The following is a 17,448-nucleotide window of genomic DNA, read 5'->3' on the forward strand; positions in this document are numbered from 1 at the left end:
TATATATATATATATATATATATATATATAGTGCAGAGGAAATAGAGTTTATTTTATTACAGAAAATAGATGGCTGCTACAGAACTGTAAAGTTATGGCCATTAATCCAAAACAAATAGCTGAAAGAGGTTCAAAAATGAGTTTCTCAGTCAAAACAGGAGGAAAAGGCATTTTAATGTCCTATTACAACACATGGACCAAGTCACAGTCTCAGTAAGACACCAAGTGAAGCAGTTACATGTTAACAACTGTGTTCCTGCTTTACTTGCTTCTCTAATAACTAAGATTTAAACCCTACATCCAGTCAATATTTTAACTTAAAACTGAATTTTTTAGGTTGATAACTAACACTTACACATGCGCAGAGGTATATGATGCCATTAGCAGATATGTAAATGAAAGGGGCCATTACCATGATTAAAATTACAGAGTGATGGAAGCACTTGAGTTAATGCAAATACACAACTCAACACATTTTCTAACATAACTCCAGCCAACATTTTGAAGCCAAAAAGTTACACATTATTCATTCAAATGTGCCTGTGCCAGAAACAAAGTGACTGTATGTGACCTGATAACAGCTCCGGCTTGTGGAGTGCTTCTGTAACATCACCACAATGTATTGTAGTGGAATGAAATCAAATCAAATGGAATCAAATCAATGCACTTTACATATAGAATAGCTTTTTGTAGAATTATTTAAAGGGACCCAAAATAAACCTGACCTTTACAGAGGGAAACGTCACATGAAGAACAATCTCACTGGTCGCAGATATTGCCAACACACAAATTTTACAGTTTATGGTCATTTGCTTTTTTAGCACAATAAATGTGTTCCACTTTGAAGTCAAATTCCAACCACTCAATTTCATATAAACAAATAAAGTGTGTTTAATTCCTCATGGAAACTTCATAATGTGCTATTGTGCTTTTTAGAAAGTAATATAATAGTGATGAATAAATGAAATAAGTTGAAAATGTTTCCACTATTCTGAAGTATTTTGTGAGCATAACTTTCCACATCCATCCACACATCCAGTATCTATCTTCTTACCTGACTGATGTTGGATCATCATAACTGGTTCGCCACTAAAAGTTTGGTATCACCATTGATGTGCATCTGCAGGCTAAGCCTGGATAATCCTGTAACTCAGTGTAACACTGAAATTTGGAGACTTGGAGCAAAATGACTCCATATGATCTTATTGAAGCTGTCCGGGTCCAGCAATCCTTTCAGAGATTATCAGCTTCAGAGAGACAGTGAGGTTTTGTTTTGTTTTGTTTTGGAGGTTTATATCTGCAGCTGTTACTGACCTTTGTCAAAACATCTTTGTCAGGCCGGCAGCAGTGTTGGTTTATCGGTCTATTTGAAGTCAGTCTTACTGTTTACAGGTCATTCCTTAAATTATAGTTTAGCAACCATAACTAAGCACAACTGGGCTTTAAAGATCTGAATTTCCAGACATGGGAAAATGGTCACATGATCTGTATGTGCTGAACACAAAGTCTTTACAAGCTGATCAATGTGAAACTAGGAAATCAATTACAGCATTGTTTTTGTATCGACGAGTTGAGCTGTTTTGCTGAGTTATTGAACATCCAAGTGTACATGTTACACAAATAAAATTAAAATGTTATTTGTTTGCTTTTTTGACAATCGACACAGATGTGAATTTTTTTTGTTTGTTTGTTTTTTTATTTTAACAGTACCTTTAACACTTCTACTGTAAGTTTCCAGTGAAGACAAAATGGAATAAAATTACAATATAGATATAACAGATGTCCAATTCTAAACAGGAACCCTGCAGAATTATCCGTGAGTTAATGACGTGCTTTGAAAGTAATCGAGGGCTACAACTGTACTGTACTACTGTACTCAGCCAAATAAACAAACATTAGTAGCATTGCTGTTTGCTGTTTAGAATAGCCTCACTATTTTGGCCTTACATTATATCCATTATGTGCTTGTTTAAAACTCTTCTGAAGGGTTCTTGTTTTAAAAAGTATCAGCAGGAAAACATCATGTAATAAATAAAGTGGGAGGTATTTTCCATAAACTGCTAACCTCCAAACAGTTAAGTTAGGTTTGACAGTTAAGTCACCATTGGCTTCACTTTTCAGATAAAGACTCTAAGTCGATTTTTGTATACAGTCTATGTGGGAAACTTTAAAAAGTTTACTGGAAATTCAGCTTTTCAGAGACTTGATGGCATTTTAGAGTTTGGGTTAGCTTACGCTGGCTGGCTTCAGCTTATTAAACACACGAGCAACAGTCATTAATTTAGCTGTCAAAATCTATCATCATTAGTGGCAATAAATGCTTATGTTCACTTCTGTGTGAAATTTAAGACGATCAAAAAAATTACTGTATTTAAAAAAAAAAAAAAATTAGCTCAATAGGAATGGCAACAGTTACTAAGACAGGTTGGAGCATTAATTTCCTGCTGCAATAAATTTCCTGAAGAAGTTACCTCTCTCATCTTCACTAATAATACATCTCTGAATCAGCTTTTACCTAAGCAGCATTTGTCATTTGAATTAAAATATGCTGAACATACAGAAGGTGGCTGTTGGTGTGAATCATTAGAAAACAGCCATATTGCAACCCAGCGTGGAGTACTTATTACCTTTTTTGTCTCTTTCACACCTAAACCCATCTAATCAGCCCACAGCAATACTTTCTCAGTCTATTTTCCTGCTGCTATCTGAAGAAGTACCTCTGGGTGAGACTGTAGGCTACTGTGTGCTTGGGAACAGTCTGACACTATGTGCTGCTCTGCGTTTGTTCTGTCATGAAAAATGAAATCTTGCTGCTAGATTGTTGTTCTGTATTGCTTCACATTCACACCTCCTACAGATTTTGCAGACACAGTGCACATTGATTCAATTAAGAAATTAATTGCTACCGCTGCATACACCTTATGTATCGCTCATCATTATTTTTCTTCAACAAAAATGACTGTTGAAATTCAAAAATGCCTGGCCTCCCATGGCACACATAATCCATTCACTACCTTGGACAGCTAGATGAAAGTGTTAATTCTCATACCTTTATGACATTAGAGCCAGCAGCTCATAGGCAAGAAAGACTTTATGCAAGTGCATCCGACGAGCACCTCTCAGCCACATTCTTTAGGCTAAGCTAACAGAACTAGCTGGTCACAACAGAGAGCAAAGAAACCAGTTTTGATCTTCTCATCTAACGCTCAGCGAAAAGAAAGTGGTTTTTCTCTCAGCGCTGAACTGTTCTGTCAAGAATGAGGAAATGTAATCATCTGGGACTTGTACACCTTTTTTTTTTTTTTTTTTTTTTTTTTTTTTTTTTTACAAATTCAGAGGGGGCGCTTTGCTGAAACACATTTACTTTCCTTTTGAAATAGGTGACATTTCTGCAGCAGTTTTCACCCAAAAATGCATTTTCTTGGTGTAATTTGTTTTTTTACTGTCTGCAGAATTTGACCCAATAACCTTAACAAAGAGACCAACCAATGCAGTGTGCAACATGGCACACCTTGCTCACTTTTTCTGAGGCTTGTTTTGTCTCTAGATTAACTTTTGACTGTAGAAGCCAAAGAATATGAATTGGTTCTCAGTGACCCCTTTCAGTCCCTTTAGACAATGTATTGACTTTCTGCATCAAGGTACCTAAACCCTGTGCTCTGAGGTTAGCAGGAGAAAAAATATAAATAAATAAATAAAAATCGATCCAATGGTGAATCTTTGCATTTGAAAACAAGGATTCAGGAACTGCATCTTGAACAATCTTTCCTTTAATACAAGAGTTTGGAATTCAGGTCTCGAATTGTGAAGTAAAGTTGTACATGAATGTCAGATATAGATTATTTTCATATTATTTAGACAGTGCAGTTCAGATGTTGATATAAAACACAGTCCTGCATAATCACAAACACCATTTTGGAAGGCAAAAATTCCATCGAGTAGATATTTGACATCTGACATCTGTTCTGTTGTGTGACCAGGTTAATTGATGGACTCACTAATCAAAGGGTGTTGGTCATGTCTGTCTCACCTGTGTCAATACATGAGTGTTGACCTTCCACCTACACCTGCCCCCAGCCCCCTCCCTCAACACGGACCTGATGCCCCACACTCTCATTCAAAACAAACCAGGAATGGCTAATCGGCTCTTCCAGCCAGCTGGAATGTCCCCAGTTCTATAGAAGTGCAGGCTTAGTGAAAAAGCAGACAGGTATTTAGAATAGAAAACAAGTCCAGACCCATTCAGTGATGAAGCTGCAGTGCACCATTACAAAAAAAGAGGGAGTGTTGTGGGAGCTTCTGTATTAGTGGTCTCAATAAGAGAAAACCCTCCTGGCAGAGAAAACATTGAAAATCCTGCAATATGTGACACTGAATGCAGCCAAAAATATTGAAAAAATTTCTCTTATAATGATTTCATGTGTTAAATCGCCATGGCAGCAGGAGTGTTTTCTTGATGCCTTGGACACCATAAACCTTGTCTGTGGCGTTGTTCACTGTAGTGAGGGCGGTAATGATAATGCTCCAGTAATATTCAGATAAGGCACAATGTTGCAGCAAAATGGGGGTATTTTCAATGATTCCTACTGCGACGCCATTCCTCCACTGTTATTACTGCACGTTCCATTACACCATGTCAGTGAGAGAAGTACATAAACACAGGGTACTGACAGACCCCCTGTCTCATACATGAATGAGAGAATTATCCAGCTCCTTCTGCCCCAACACATTCATTAACTTTTGACATGTCGTACATCAAACTATTTTTTAGAGCTTTGGAAAGGTTTCACAATGTCTGGCCATTCAGGGGAAGCCACCAGATGGCACAGAGGAACCCCTGCCCAACACCGTAAAATCATTTTCGAGGAAAAAGGAAAATTCCCCAGTATTTATTTTTATTTATTCATTCATTGACACCTTTTAGAGACTATCATAAATAATTTTCCAAATTAGCAACAAACTAAATCAGAGGGTGCTTAGAAAAAAATAGGAGGCAGGCAAAATTTGTCATTGGCTAGTGACCACAGCATTGAGCAGCCAGATAGCCAGAGAGTTTACATGCTCTCCCTGTGAGAGCATAATGCTTATCTCCTAATTGGCTGATGGATGGACTCCAGATGAACACTCATACTAGAAATATAAATAAGATAATGTATGCTCTCAAAATTAACACCTAAATTTAAAACACAGTCACATGTGATTCAGCTGCCACGAAGTAGCCAACCACACATACATGATGATATTGAAAAACAAATCCATATGAATGTCATGAAGAACATTGATCAGGAGAAACTGATTTCAACACCAACTTTGACTGAATCTCAATTGCTGTATATTCATCAATTTTACTTTTTGACCACATGTACTCTTTTTTTTTTGTTGTTGTTGTTTTGTTTGTTTGTTTTTTCACAGTTTTAGAATGTTGAAATTGTTAATTCCAAGATAACCCTCCCACTGGACCAATAAAGTCTATCCTATCAATTTAGCTTATTTTGTAAATGGAATGGAGATGAAAATATAATGATAATGTTCTCAAACGATCATGAATGAAATTCTACTTAACTAAACTGTCTCTTAATATGTCAGTGTTTGCCAAAAAATTGTATGCTATGGCCATGATCAAGTTATGGTTTGGTAAGCTGACTAGACACAACTAACATGGATTTTTTTTTTTTTTTTAATTAGGATAGTGCTGAAAGTGGCATTTCCAAGATTTCCCTTTCTTCTTTTTTTCCTTTTTATTTTGGATAGCGCAGGTCTGGGTGTGATTTCAAATCCAGTGAAAATATCAAAATGCTCAATCCACAGAGAATTGCAGTCTGTCTCCAGAACCTGTGCCTGTAAACAAGCTGCCAGGACTTCTGCAAAATTTGTGATGTCACAAATATAAAGCCAGATATTCTGGAGACCTGTGGCGATCAGCTGGAGATGGGCAAATTTTTGTTCATGCTGGTATTACAGTAAAAAATTCACAATTCTGCTAACTGCTCAACAGTGTATGATTCATGTTAAAAAGTTTAACGTGTTGCATGTAAAAGCATCATCTTTAAAGTCTGTGTATATTCTCATTCATCCAGGCCAAAGTCATATCCAGCCAACAATTGAATCGAGAGCAAGACGCCTCATCTTTAAAGAAAACTGGAGGTGTTCAATAGCAGTCATATGCATAGTCAACCTCTGCAAACAATGGTTGTTTATTTCACCGTGGGGATGCTCAGCCTGCAACTCCACAACCACAACAAACACAACAAGCAGCAATGCAACACAGAGATACCATGACAGGTCTGTAAGCACAGAAAAAAAAGGTGCAACAACCGGTTAAAGATTTAATAACCGATGAAATGAATATGACAATTCATCATCATCATCATCATCATCATCGGCACGGCGGCCGACTGTCGCAGATTTAAACCGCTTCATTAAAAAAAAGGAAGTTGTACTTACGTCACTCCTGGTTTCCACGGAGACCGAGCAGCTAACGTTAGCTTCCGTAAGCTGACCTGAGCTGAACTTGAAGCATGGCGGTTAAAAACTTTTGTTACCGTCTTCGGTTTTCCACAAGTCGTTCTGTTCTCTTTTATCCATTTTCTTTACGGGCGCCACTACTTGAAAATTCTTCTTTTTCTTTTTCTTTTGTCGGTAAACATCACGCTGCTAATTAATCGCCCATTAGCAGGAGAACTAGCTTGTTGCTAAGAGAAAAAAAAAATTAACGTCCGTTTCCGCAAATGTGATAAATGACGAAGAGCGAGCTCATTGGTCAATTTTAATATTTCCCAGAAAGCTTCACTTCGCAACAAGTCAAATTAAACAAGTGATGAAATTATATTTATTAATAATAAGATATTTAGTTTTGGACGAGGATTTTAATATGGGTAATGAAAATATAACCGATTAAAGCTATAATTACCTCATGCAGACTGGACCTGTGCAGAATTCCATTTACATATTCCTTAATTGTACTTATTTAAGCAATTTGACCACATATATCGATTTACATAATTTTAATATCATGGCTAATGGTCATCTCTGTTCGACTGCAATTTGAATTATCATTACTGCTCAGTATTTGCAGAGAAAGCCCATCACCCAGGCTCACTCAGCATTGCACATGGTAATATAGATATAAATATCAGGCCCACAAAGGAATTTTTTTGATGTCAACTCATATTGGCATTGATTCAGATTCAGAGTTCGCTGAATTTTGCCTGAAACTCTTTTCTTTGAAGTTCTTGTCAATGCTGTTGTATCAATTTTAATTAAGACTAGACTAGAATGGCATTTTAAAGCTAGTTTTGAAAAACTACAGAAAGTAGAAATGTTGGGCATTCAGGTCATTCATTGCATCTTCTGGGTCCTGCCAGTGAAATCCTGGAATTTGATTATGAATCACAGTTCATTATTTTGTAAGAATTTTTGTACAGTGTCAGGGATTCTCAATAAGACATAATCCCATTGCACCATATTTGTCTACAGCTCACTCAAATCACATTCGCGCTGGGCTGCTTTTCCTCGGGAGAGGCAGTCCATTTATATTCTGGGTGTGACACCTCAAATCTGCATCCAAATGGGGAATGAAATATTTATGCTACAAAATGATGGAACCCTTCATTGTCAATTTGCTTGAACATAAAAGTGCATTAGAAGGTAGGTGCATTCCTGCCCAGGCAAGTCAGAACAGAACAGCCAATGAGGCGTCAGATGGTGAAAGCAAGAGTTGAGGGGAGTATTAAGGTAAAGAGAGAACCTCTGTGGAGCCTCGGGGCCATAGGGCCTGCAGACGAGGGTGACACCCAGGAATCTCACACATATACATTCAAATTGCAATAAATGTGAAAAAAGCTCTGAAGCAAATAGGATCATTTAAACATTTTTAAAGTTTTTGTTTCCTTATTCAAAGTTAAGATTGTTATAGGCAATTTTTCAAAGGTATATCTTGTTTTGCTTCATGGGTGAATAAATACGAAGCACATTAAACGATGCTGCATGTTTCAGTGCGCACACATACACACACAAACATGAATAAACAATAAGCATCCATGACAGATGTGTTATGTTTATGCAACTTTTATGTATGTCATTAGTGAAGAAATTTCTGAATTGGTATTATACTCTGGGCCTACATATTGTAATTTGCATTTTAATGTAGAGGCAGACTGATGGCAGTTTCTGCAGCTAAGGTACATTCTTGCATCATACAGTAGTTTTACCATTCACCATGGAATAAATAAGGTTTATTTATCAGTTTGTATCAGGAAGACTACCAGGGTTATTGCCTACCTACAAAATGATTTTATTGCTCTTGTTTCAAAATTTTATTTGGGACTATGTTAGCTGTACGCATTTAGGGATAAGGAATTTAATATAAAAGATGTCTTAACTTTTTGCAGTATGTCAAATACTGTATTGTTTCCCATCAATTGCCACCGTTGTGTGTCTGTGAAATCTCTTGATGACAGGAGAGCATTTGCTTTTTGCAGGGTTCTACACAGTGTTTAAGCCATCTGGGTGAGATCAAGGTAACACATGTATGTGCCACCGAAGAGTCTCTCTGCAAATCTCCTGCATTGTAGCTCACATTCCTCGCAGTGACGTGTTTCAACGGAGCCTTCGCTCTGTGTGCTGCCTTCGGGGTGTGCAGTGCTGAAATACGGCACCTCTTCATTCAGCAAATCTCTCTGTCTAAGGGTCAGCACCTACTGAAAACATCTCTGATTGACTGTTTTTCACTAGAACTCACCCCGCTTGTTCACTCCGACAAAGCATGGAGTGGGAGGTTTTTAGAAACCTGAGGTGTGACTGTAGTCTGACCAACCTGTCGGCCTCCATACTTAAAGCTCACTTTTTTTTAGTGCTTTAAGAACAATACAACTGTCTGGTTTGAAATTTTTAACAAAACAAATTATACTGTTTCCCAGAAACTATAATATTAAACAATATTAAAATATGCAGAACAGATCTAAATTGTAGTCACAATCCAGCAGCAATCAAATCTACTCAGCTAAACTTCTATGAACACACATCATAGACTTGCTTGTTGGTATCCAGTGCTTGAAGTTTACATTTTTGCATATTGTTTTAGCAATATTAATAAAAAGAATTATTGTACCACTATGTTTCTGTGGATGGGAGCTGCTCTTTAACACAGTGCTTTTGAGCTCATCTGAGGCAGCTCTCCCAAAAACCAGCATGCAAACCTTTGTCAGAGACATCAGGGAGACATCAGTTGATGCATTTGATGCACAGCGATACAGGCTGGTGGTCGCTGTGAAAGGGAAATAAATACTTTTATTATGTTTTCATTTGCATAAATGTTTTAAACTATAGCAACACGATAAGTTCAAACAGTCCACATTGCAGAGCTGGTAGAGTGTTTCTCAGTGCGGTTAGTAAGCCAGACATAAGGTTGCCCTCAAGTGCAGTGTTTTTAGAGGCTCGTTTTTCAGCTGTCACCTTCCACTGGCCCAAAAGATTACCCTGAACAAGTCACACTGTCCAGAGCTATCTGGCCCACACAGAACACAGAGGTAAAGCACAGTCTGTCTTTGGAGAACAACAGCTCATAACTCAAAGATATTGGTGTCCTTGTCAATAAAATCACATATAAAAAAGATTGGGCTCAAATGAATATGCACTCGAGAGAAATGTCTTGTCAGGTGAGGCAGGCTCGGTGCGGCTCTCTACCTCAGGAATGTGTTGGTGCTGTTTCTCCTCACTAACCCCCACCCACCCCCAAGCCCCCAACCCCCTAACCCTGCTTTTGTCAGGGGGAAGGAATGCTTTTCAAAAAGTCAGTCTTTTCACAGTGAAGGATGTCGGGTGTCGCCCCATTTTTCATTAAGGCTGAAGGGGGATATATACATGCAGGTGGAGAGGTGGAGGTGGAGATATATATCTATATCTGTATCTATATGTGTGTGTGTGTGTGTTTGGGGTTTCTTTCATTCGGGAAACAAATTACACAAGCTGTAATGCATATGACAATCCAGGTACCAGAACTGATTAATTATTTTGATAATACATCAGCACATGAATTCTAATGATTTTAGGGCTGAAGGATGTCCGGGATATAGATATAGAGCCATCCGTTTAACTCACTGCAAAGGCAATTTTTTTTCCCCCCTTGCCACAGTTGCAAATTATGCTTGAAATATCTTTATGAAAATGGGTTTGAAGGGCTTTTGAAATACTTCAGAGATGCTCTGGCCTAATGAAGAATAAAGTTTACTCTGGAGAACCAGACAAAAACGAGCCAATTACAGCAGAGACTCATCAAATAATGAACACAGGGTCTTTATTTGATGAATATTACATGAAACTCCTTTATTTCATTTGTAAGTTTATGACTTCCTTGGAGTCATCTTACAAAGCCTTTGAAGTGGATAAGATGTTGTGTCTGTGTAAAAAAGAAAATGATGATTTTACTAATGCCGTGCTTTAGGGACAGCAGCTTTGGGAATACACCTTTTATTTCAGGTTCCTTGTTTATCAGTTCTTTTTCATAACTCTTGGCAATAAGACCTCACCACATGGCAGGGTGTGGTGGGCTGACGAAAAAATGGGTGGTGCTACTCAGGTGTTGAATCTTATTGGCTGCTACAGTCCTCTAAAACACCAATATCTGAATCAGGTGGAGAAAAAAGTCAGAGTGGGGCCAGGTACCACCTTGTCAGTTGAAACTTTGTTCCCTTGAGAAGATCTTTTTGTTGCTTGATTTGCGCTTCAGTCTTCGAGTCAGTGGGCAAACTAAAGGAGGCAATAAGGTGAGTAATACATTTTAAGCAAGGTAAGGAATGCATCAATGCTCAAAAAAAGCTAAAGATACACTTGGAAATACTTCAGACAGCAGATTTATGCAGAACCACAACTATATCAGCAGAGATTGTTATAAAAGTCACTATTTTATAATTACAAAATCACCTGGGGAAATCAAAGCATGTCTATGAGATACAGCAGGAGCAACAGCAGCTTCTGGGCGTTTGGGTGGCAGCTGTGTGGAAAAAAAAGTGCTAAAGCTAAAAAGAAAATTAAAAAAATAAAAATGTGTGACTACCGTAGAGCCTAAGGTGAGGAGTGAGGTGTGAGTTAGTGTTGAGTCGCAGTAGTGTTTATCCAGAATTGGGACCCAGAGGCAGGCAGATAGGACGACTGGCCATGATGAGTGGTGCTGGTGGTGCTGGTGGTGGGGTTGCATCACTTCATGAGTAGACGTTCATTCAGCTCAGGCCTGTGATAACGTGCCACAGCCCTGGATTTCAACAGAAGCCCGAAACCCTGGAGCCACAGATGTGGGCAGGCCTGGTCTCGCTCAGACTCAGGCTCAAACTTAAACTCAAGAAAAGGGAGAGGCCCGTATCCAGTTCCTGCTGCACTCACTGCCACCCCCTCAACCTCAGAGGCTTCCTCATAAATCACACGGCCCCAATCATCTGCTCTGCACCAGGCGCCAGGGTCGACCTCCATCTCTACCTCCGGCTTAACATTGAAAGTAAAGCTTTAGTCTTTTCTCAACATACCTTCCACAGTCAGCATGTCTGCCAACGCACATTTAGTGCGGAGCAACACTTTGAACCCCTTTTGTGCTATACAATGACCTTAATTTCAGACACTACAAGAATCTTCCATGTGTTCTATCCTTCATTCCACCGGAGTCTGTATCTGTATTTAACCAGATTTCAGTGGTGTGAAGTGTAGAAGACATGGGGATACGACTTCACAATCAACAGTCAAGACGCCAAAGGGCACACAAGTCAGAAGTCAGACAAATAAATCAATTTGTTTGCACAGTTTCACGCTTTTGTTTGCAGTTTGAATGTAGTAAAGTCTGTGATGTCCTACTGTTTGTGTGATATGTGATTTTTTTTTTTTTTTTTTTTTCTGTGACAAAAATTCTGACTGAATGTGATACGTGCTATATGTCAAGCATGTATTTTCAAGATGATGTGCTGAGCAACTCAGTGATGGGAATAAATTTCACAAACTCATGCTCAAATGCTTCTTCTTCTTTTTTCTTTTTTTTTCCCGAAAGTGCAACATTTCAAATCATCACAGAACCATTATACCACCCACACCCAAGTTTCTGTGGCTCTCGGCCCCAGAGCATGATTTTTTTTTTTTTTTTTTTTTTCATTAGCCAACATCGAGAATTTGAGACTCAGCCCACACAAACAACCTTTACTGTTTGGCAAATGAAGCTTATTAACAATTTAAAACATGCCCTCACTGTAGCCCACACAATGATGCCATTAAACATGTTGCTAGAAAGATGCACCCACTTCCAATGCTATTCTCTCCAGCAGTGCACATCAAAGGCAAAGGCAGACATAATGGTCCAAAGTACGACGTTACAGTCTCATTTCCTACTCCACAACATATACATCAATTACCCTCCTTTGCATTGGAAGTGTTAAAGATGCCATATGTAGCCTATGGCTTTGGAGTGCTTGTAAAGTTCACAGTCTATGGCTGTAGGGTTTGTTTTGTTTTGTTTTGTTTTGTTTTTTTTCCAACCAGCCTTCGTATGGATAAAGGTTTTAGTTCAATAGAATTTTAAATAAAACAGAGCATTGCATGTGGATGTTTGTGAACATGCCCCTTAACTGCCAGGGTTTGTTTTGTTCTTGGTTCCTGACAATCAATCCCCTTTGGGCACTTTTTAAAATGGGAAATAATAATAATATCACAAAGCAAAGTAACATACTGTTGGCCTACAGTTATGCATGGGGGTACTCTCATATAAATATAAATGCACCCTCCTCTTCTCCATTGCATAGAACGGATCACCTCCCAAAGAGCCCAAAATATATTTCAGTCACAGAACAGTGTCAGACTTTTAAGTGCATCGCTACAAGCGATGTTAGTCTCTCAGACAGACACAATAAAAGTCAGGTATGAGGACAATGAGGAGGCTGACATACAGACGAGACGCTGCTTAACCTGCAGCTTCATGGGACTTCAACAATTTTTACGTGTTTTTCATTAATCAAGTGTTGATTCATCAAGGGCCCATGCTTAATTTCATTTGAAGTGCTGATGTCAATAAGAAGATGATGTCCAAAAGAAACTTCAGGTCCAGGTGGGCTGGGCTTGGGGTTTGGTCTACAGCAGTGATTGGTGTGACCTCACAAAGGTTACTGAAGTCTTGATGCCTTGTTTTAAGGTTCCTTATCTGAATATGGACTTTTCTATGTGCATTTCTCTGCATACTGAGCAGTATTTTTATAGAGCCTAGTTAGATCTGCTTTATAATGAAAAAGACTCAGAAATCTTATTTCCAACAATGTAAAGAAAATAGTTGCCACAGCTGTTGTTGTTTCTCCTTTCAGTCACAATTTGGAGTAAAAAAACAAAACAAATATATTCATTACCACTTTCTCTGTGGTATGAATTTTTTTTGGAACAACTGGCTATTTCAAAAATAACAAGTTTCACACTGTTCACAGTCCAGCAAATTCTAGATCATTTGTCAGGTTTAAAAGAAAACTTTGAATCATTTTTTTGCTGCATGAAACGAGTTCATACCTCTTCAGCTGAACATGAAAGTCTGTCTCTTCGTCTTGTTTCTACTCCTAAGCCCAACGCTGGGAGAGGACACAGGTGAGAGGAAAAGCTCCTTCAGCAGGTGCAGTTACATCAGCAGCCAGCATGTCACGCAAATCAAATACGAGTCTGAATTTGCTGGTTGCTCGGTTCAGTGTTGTGAAATGTTGATTCTCCGGGTTCTATTCTCAGCGGCTGAGAAGGATAAAATGACAGTTTCACAGCACACAGGCAAAATTTGCTAATTAAGAGCTGAAGAAATGTTGTGCAATGTTCTCACCATGCTTCATTAGCTGGAACTCAGTGTTATGCACACGGTCATGTCGTTATGCCAATGCTGAATGAAAATCTGTGGTCATTTGGCTGCGACTGATACCATTTCTGCAGTTGGTCCACCCTGTTCACCGGCTTCTGCTCCATGTGATTAGTTGCAGAAGACCTCGATGTCTATCAGCTGGAGCGTTTAGTGGAGCTGCTGACATCTAAAGAGTGTAAGGAGCTCCTGTTTGCCCTCTCTCACCCGGAGGACAACATCTTCCAGCATCTGGAGCGCCTGTCACTGGAAAAAAATCAGCTCGACCTTAATCTTCGAACCAAGAGGGATACCTCCTCTGCTGCGGGTTAGTGATGGTTGCCATCGGAAACACGTCTCAACCCAGACTTTTGTTCCATCAGATAGATGTGAGAGAACAGGAAACACTGAGCTGTAATGTAGCAGAAATAAGGAAAAGTCGTTCCTGGGACCTGTCTGTTCCTCAGATGTCCAATTCAGCTTTGGCAGCAACCTGCCTGTCCCGGGGGCCATATGTTTTGTGTTTAGCAGATAGCGAGGCCCAATGCCGGGTGGCCCTGACAGACTGGCTGCTGAAGAACGGCGAGCAGACATACTACGACAGGCTTTCGCGTGCCTTGCAGCGCATCGGCAGAACAGACATCGCCATCGGTGAGAAACAAATGGAGACAAGTGTGTTTCAGTGCTGAATATTTTCTCTTTAAATAGAACAATTTTGTCTAATGATGCCATGTGAAATTAGTTCAAATTGAAAGAGTTAACTTTTTGTGTACGGTGGAGTGTTGTTGATGGCAGTAAATCTCATGAGCAGACATCACAGCGTGTCCCTCGACAAAAAGAAATTGGAACAAAGCCTCATTTGGGTCCATGGCAGTGTATTTTCAAAATTGGTTTATTTCGGTCAAGAAGGCCTCCTTAAGCCTTTAACAACGGTGCGTAATTGCTTCATTACTTTGAGATTCATATTAATTGGAACTTCAAAAACTGGCATATTTTGCACACTGCCAGTCTCTGGCATGTGTTGCAGTCCAGTGTGCACACAACTCCACAGCCGAGTGGCGTTGGATAGAGGGAGGTGTAAATGATCTGACAGAGGACTCAGTGGAGCTGACACCAGCCACAGAACAAACCATCTGCTCCTTTCATCAGCAGCTTTGCAAGGAAAAAAAAAAAGAAAAAAGACAAGAAGGAGAATGGGAAGAGATGAATTATAAGACATGGGGGGGGCAGTGGTAGCTTTGATGGAAATCAACTGTTTGGATGCAGACTGCAGCAATTATCGTGCACTTGATTGCAGTTCTGAAGAGATCCACTCTCACGTAGAAACTTGAGGGGTTCATTTTGTTTTGTTTCATTCTGAACTGAAGGACAACAGTTGTTCTCCTGCCAGAACTAATTATGTTCCTTGCAAGAAAACAACTATTAAATCCAAATTTACAACTTTTCATAAGATGATGAAACGCACAGACATTCAGCACTTGAAGTCAAAAGCATTACTTTTAGATTGGTGCTTGTGTTTTCACAGAAGTGGGGAAGAATGTCAACCAGGACAAGGTCTTGAGCCTGCGGCGCTACGTTGAGGATTATCACAAATATGTGAGCTCTTTCAGAGTCCCATCTGATGCAGGACTCCAGCAGGGCGCGGACCAGAGGGGCAGGAAAAGAAAAGGTATTATCATATCCAATCCAATCCAAAGGACCCACGTTAGTTTGGTACATTATAAAATACAATAACAGCACTGAGTGTAAGCCCAAATTTCTTGAGGTTTCGATGTCAAGGGGTGATTATAATTTTTTGGGTTATCCCTCTAGAGGCTTCTCGAAAGAATTATGTAATCTTTCACCAAACCCAGAATCTATTAAGTGTTTCGATGAGATGCTGGGTTAGATTTGGTGGCCGTGGGCGTGCTTCCACCTCATTACTTCTCAACATCAACACTCTCAGTGTATGAGGAGTATTTCCCAGGACACCTGACGATTCAAAAATGTAATTATCACCTGTCCATTTTTTTGTTCATTCTCTGGGGTTGCTTCATTCAAGTACAAACTTGACAAAAGCGCTCCCCCTGTCCTTTGAGATTCTAAGTGTTTCTGTGTGTGTGTGTGTGTGTGTGTGCGTCAGTGAGGGATCTGACATGGCGTGACCTGGATCTGATTGTAGAGCGAGCTCCTGTCCCCGTTTACCAAAAGGGGCCTTTGGATGTGGCTCTGCCTTTCTTGTACGGCATCCTGCTGGGCTTCGGAGGCACCTTGCTAGCAGGCGTCTTCATCCTCCTCGTCATCATCCGCTTCTCCCGCAGTCACCAGCAAAGCCATCACGCTGGGGTCAACAGAGGTCCTAGCTGTAAGCTCACGGTTGCCGACGCAATGTAGAAGGATGCAGCTTCTGGAAGGTCAGATTAGCATTTAATAGTTCAGAAAGGCATCGAGATAAAGTTGGCCCCACCTATTGATAAATAAAAGATGCAAAAGATCATGTTTAATGAAGAAAGTCTCCTTTTAAAATGCCTAAATACTGCAATCTCTGTCCACAGTGATCGGCAGAGCCATTATAGAAACTCAGTACTACAACTAATTATGACAAATATGACAAGAATAACGCCATTTCAGACAAAGTGATTACCCATGCTGTGTGTTGCTAGGCTGCTGAGCATTGTTGTCTTGCCAGCGGGTAGATGAGTAGTGGTGTGACAGATGCACGGGAACCCAGCCCTCACACCAAAGGTTGTTCCGGTGTTACTGTGATAGTGATGCCACTTTCCATTTCCCCTCCAAGAGGTGGCGATGTGCCCGCCTGGCATCGAAGAACAACTAATTATCCAGCTTGGCGCCCGTTTCCCCAGAGCCTGCCGATACCTCCACAGGCAATCCAAAAGACTAATAACAATGACAACGCTGGCAGACAATGGAGCACTTTTGGGTGCAATGGCAGCTTCTGGCGGCTGACAGAAGTCAAACAGAAACTCAGAAATATATATGTTGGGTTTTTGTTTTTTTTTTTGGTTTGTTTGTTTTTATGGTGTGAAGTAGCAAGCATTGTTAGCAAGTGGAAATAACTGTCTGTGAGATTCAGCAGTGAAGGAGGTCCAGAAAATGACTTAAGTCATCAGAAAACGTCCATATTAGAAGATTCAAATTAACTTTGTTGACACTTGCAAGTTTTAATTATGAAAAGCATTTGCTTACAATGAGTGTTTTCACACACTCAGCTGAGACGGTTTCATAATAGCGAGCTGCTCGTGGCACTTGAGTACTGTGTAGCTTCTTGTTCCCAATTTTTTTTTTTTTTTTTATGCTAACTTTCTTCTTCGTAATTGAACTAATTACTTCATTATACAAATCTGGCCTAATGTGCTTCAGGAGGCAAACAGCTTGGATTAAAAGTGGCACTAAGCAGCAATTACAGACAGTTAGTTCATAAATCAACATTTAAACAAATTATAATGCCAAGCAGAGCTGAATGGGCAACGCTCTTAAAGGCCAAAGGGGCATCGATGTGTGCTTGAATCTGATGTCCTCTGCAAGTTTTTCAATGCTACTTTTTTGTGGATTTCTTGGAATTAGATTTGCTTTAATAATATAGTGCATCAACAGTTTTGTTTTGTTTTGTTTAGTTT

At 39.6% G+C, this 17,448-nt stretch overlaps 1 protein-coding gene across 1 annotated transcript in view; it reads left to right on the forward strand.

The window, feature by feature from the left end:
- Positions 1-16,204, forward strand: part of tmdd1 (transmembrane and death domain 1) — a 119,394-nt gene extending 103,190 nt beyond the window's left edge. The window contains exons 2-7 of the mRNA XM_029507453.1: positions 4,772-4,783; positions 13,543-13,596; positions 13,968-14,159; positions 14,363-14,482; positions 15,357-15,500; positions 15,954-16,204. Coding sequence (XP_029363313.1) covers positions 4,772-4,783; positions 13,543-13,596; positions 13,968-14,159; positions 14,363-14,482; positions 15,357-15,500; positions 15,954-16,204 — 773 coding nt within the window. The remainder of the gene's footprint in view (positions 1-4,771; positions 4,784-13,542; positions 13,597-13,967; positions 14,160-14,362; positions 14,483-15,356; positions 15,501-15,953) is intronic.
- The last annotated feature ends 1,244 nt before the right edge of the window (positions 16,205-17,448 follow it).

This window comes from Echeneis naucrates, chromosome 7 (assembly GCF_900963305.1).
Source record: "Echeneis naucrates chromosome 7, fEcheNa1.1, whole genome shotgun sequence".
NCBI classification, from domain to species: domain Eukaryota; kingdom Metazoa; phylum Chordata; class Actinopteri; order Carangiformes; family Echeneidae; genus Echeneis; species Echeneis naucrates.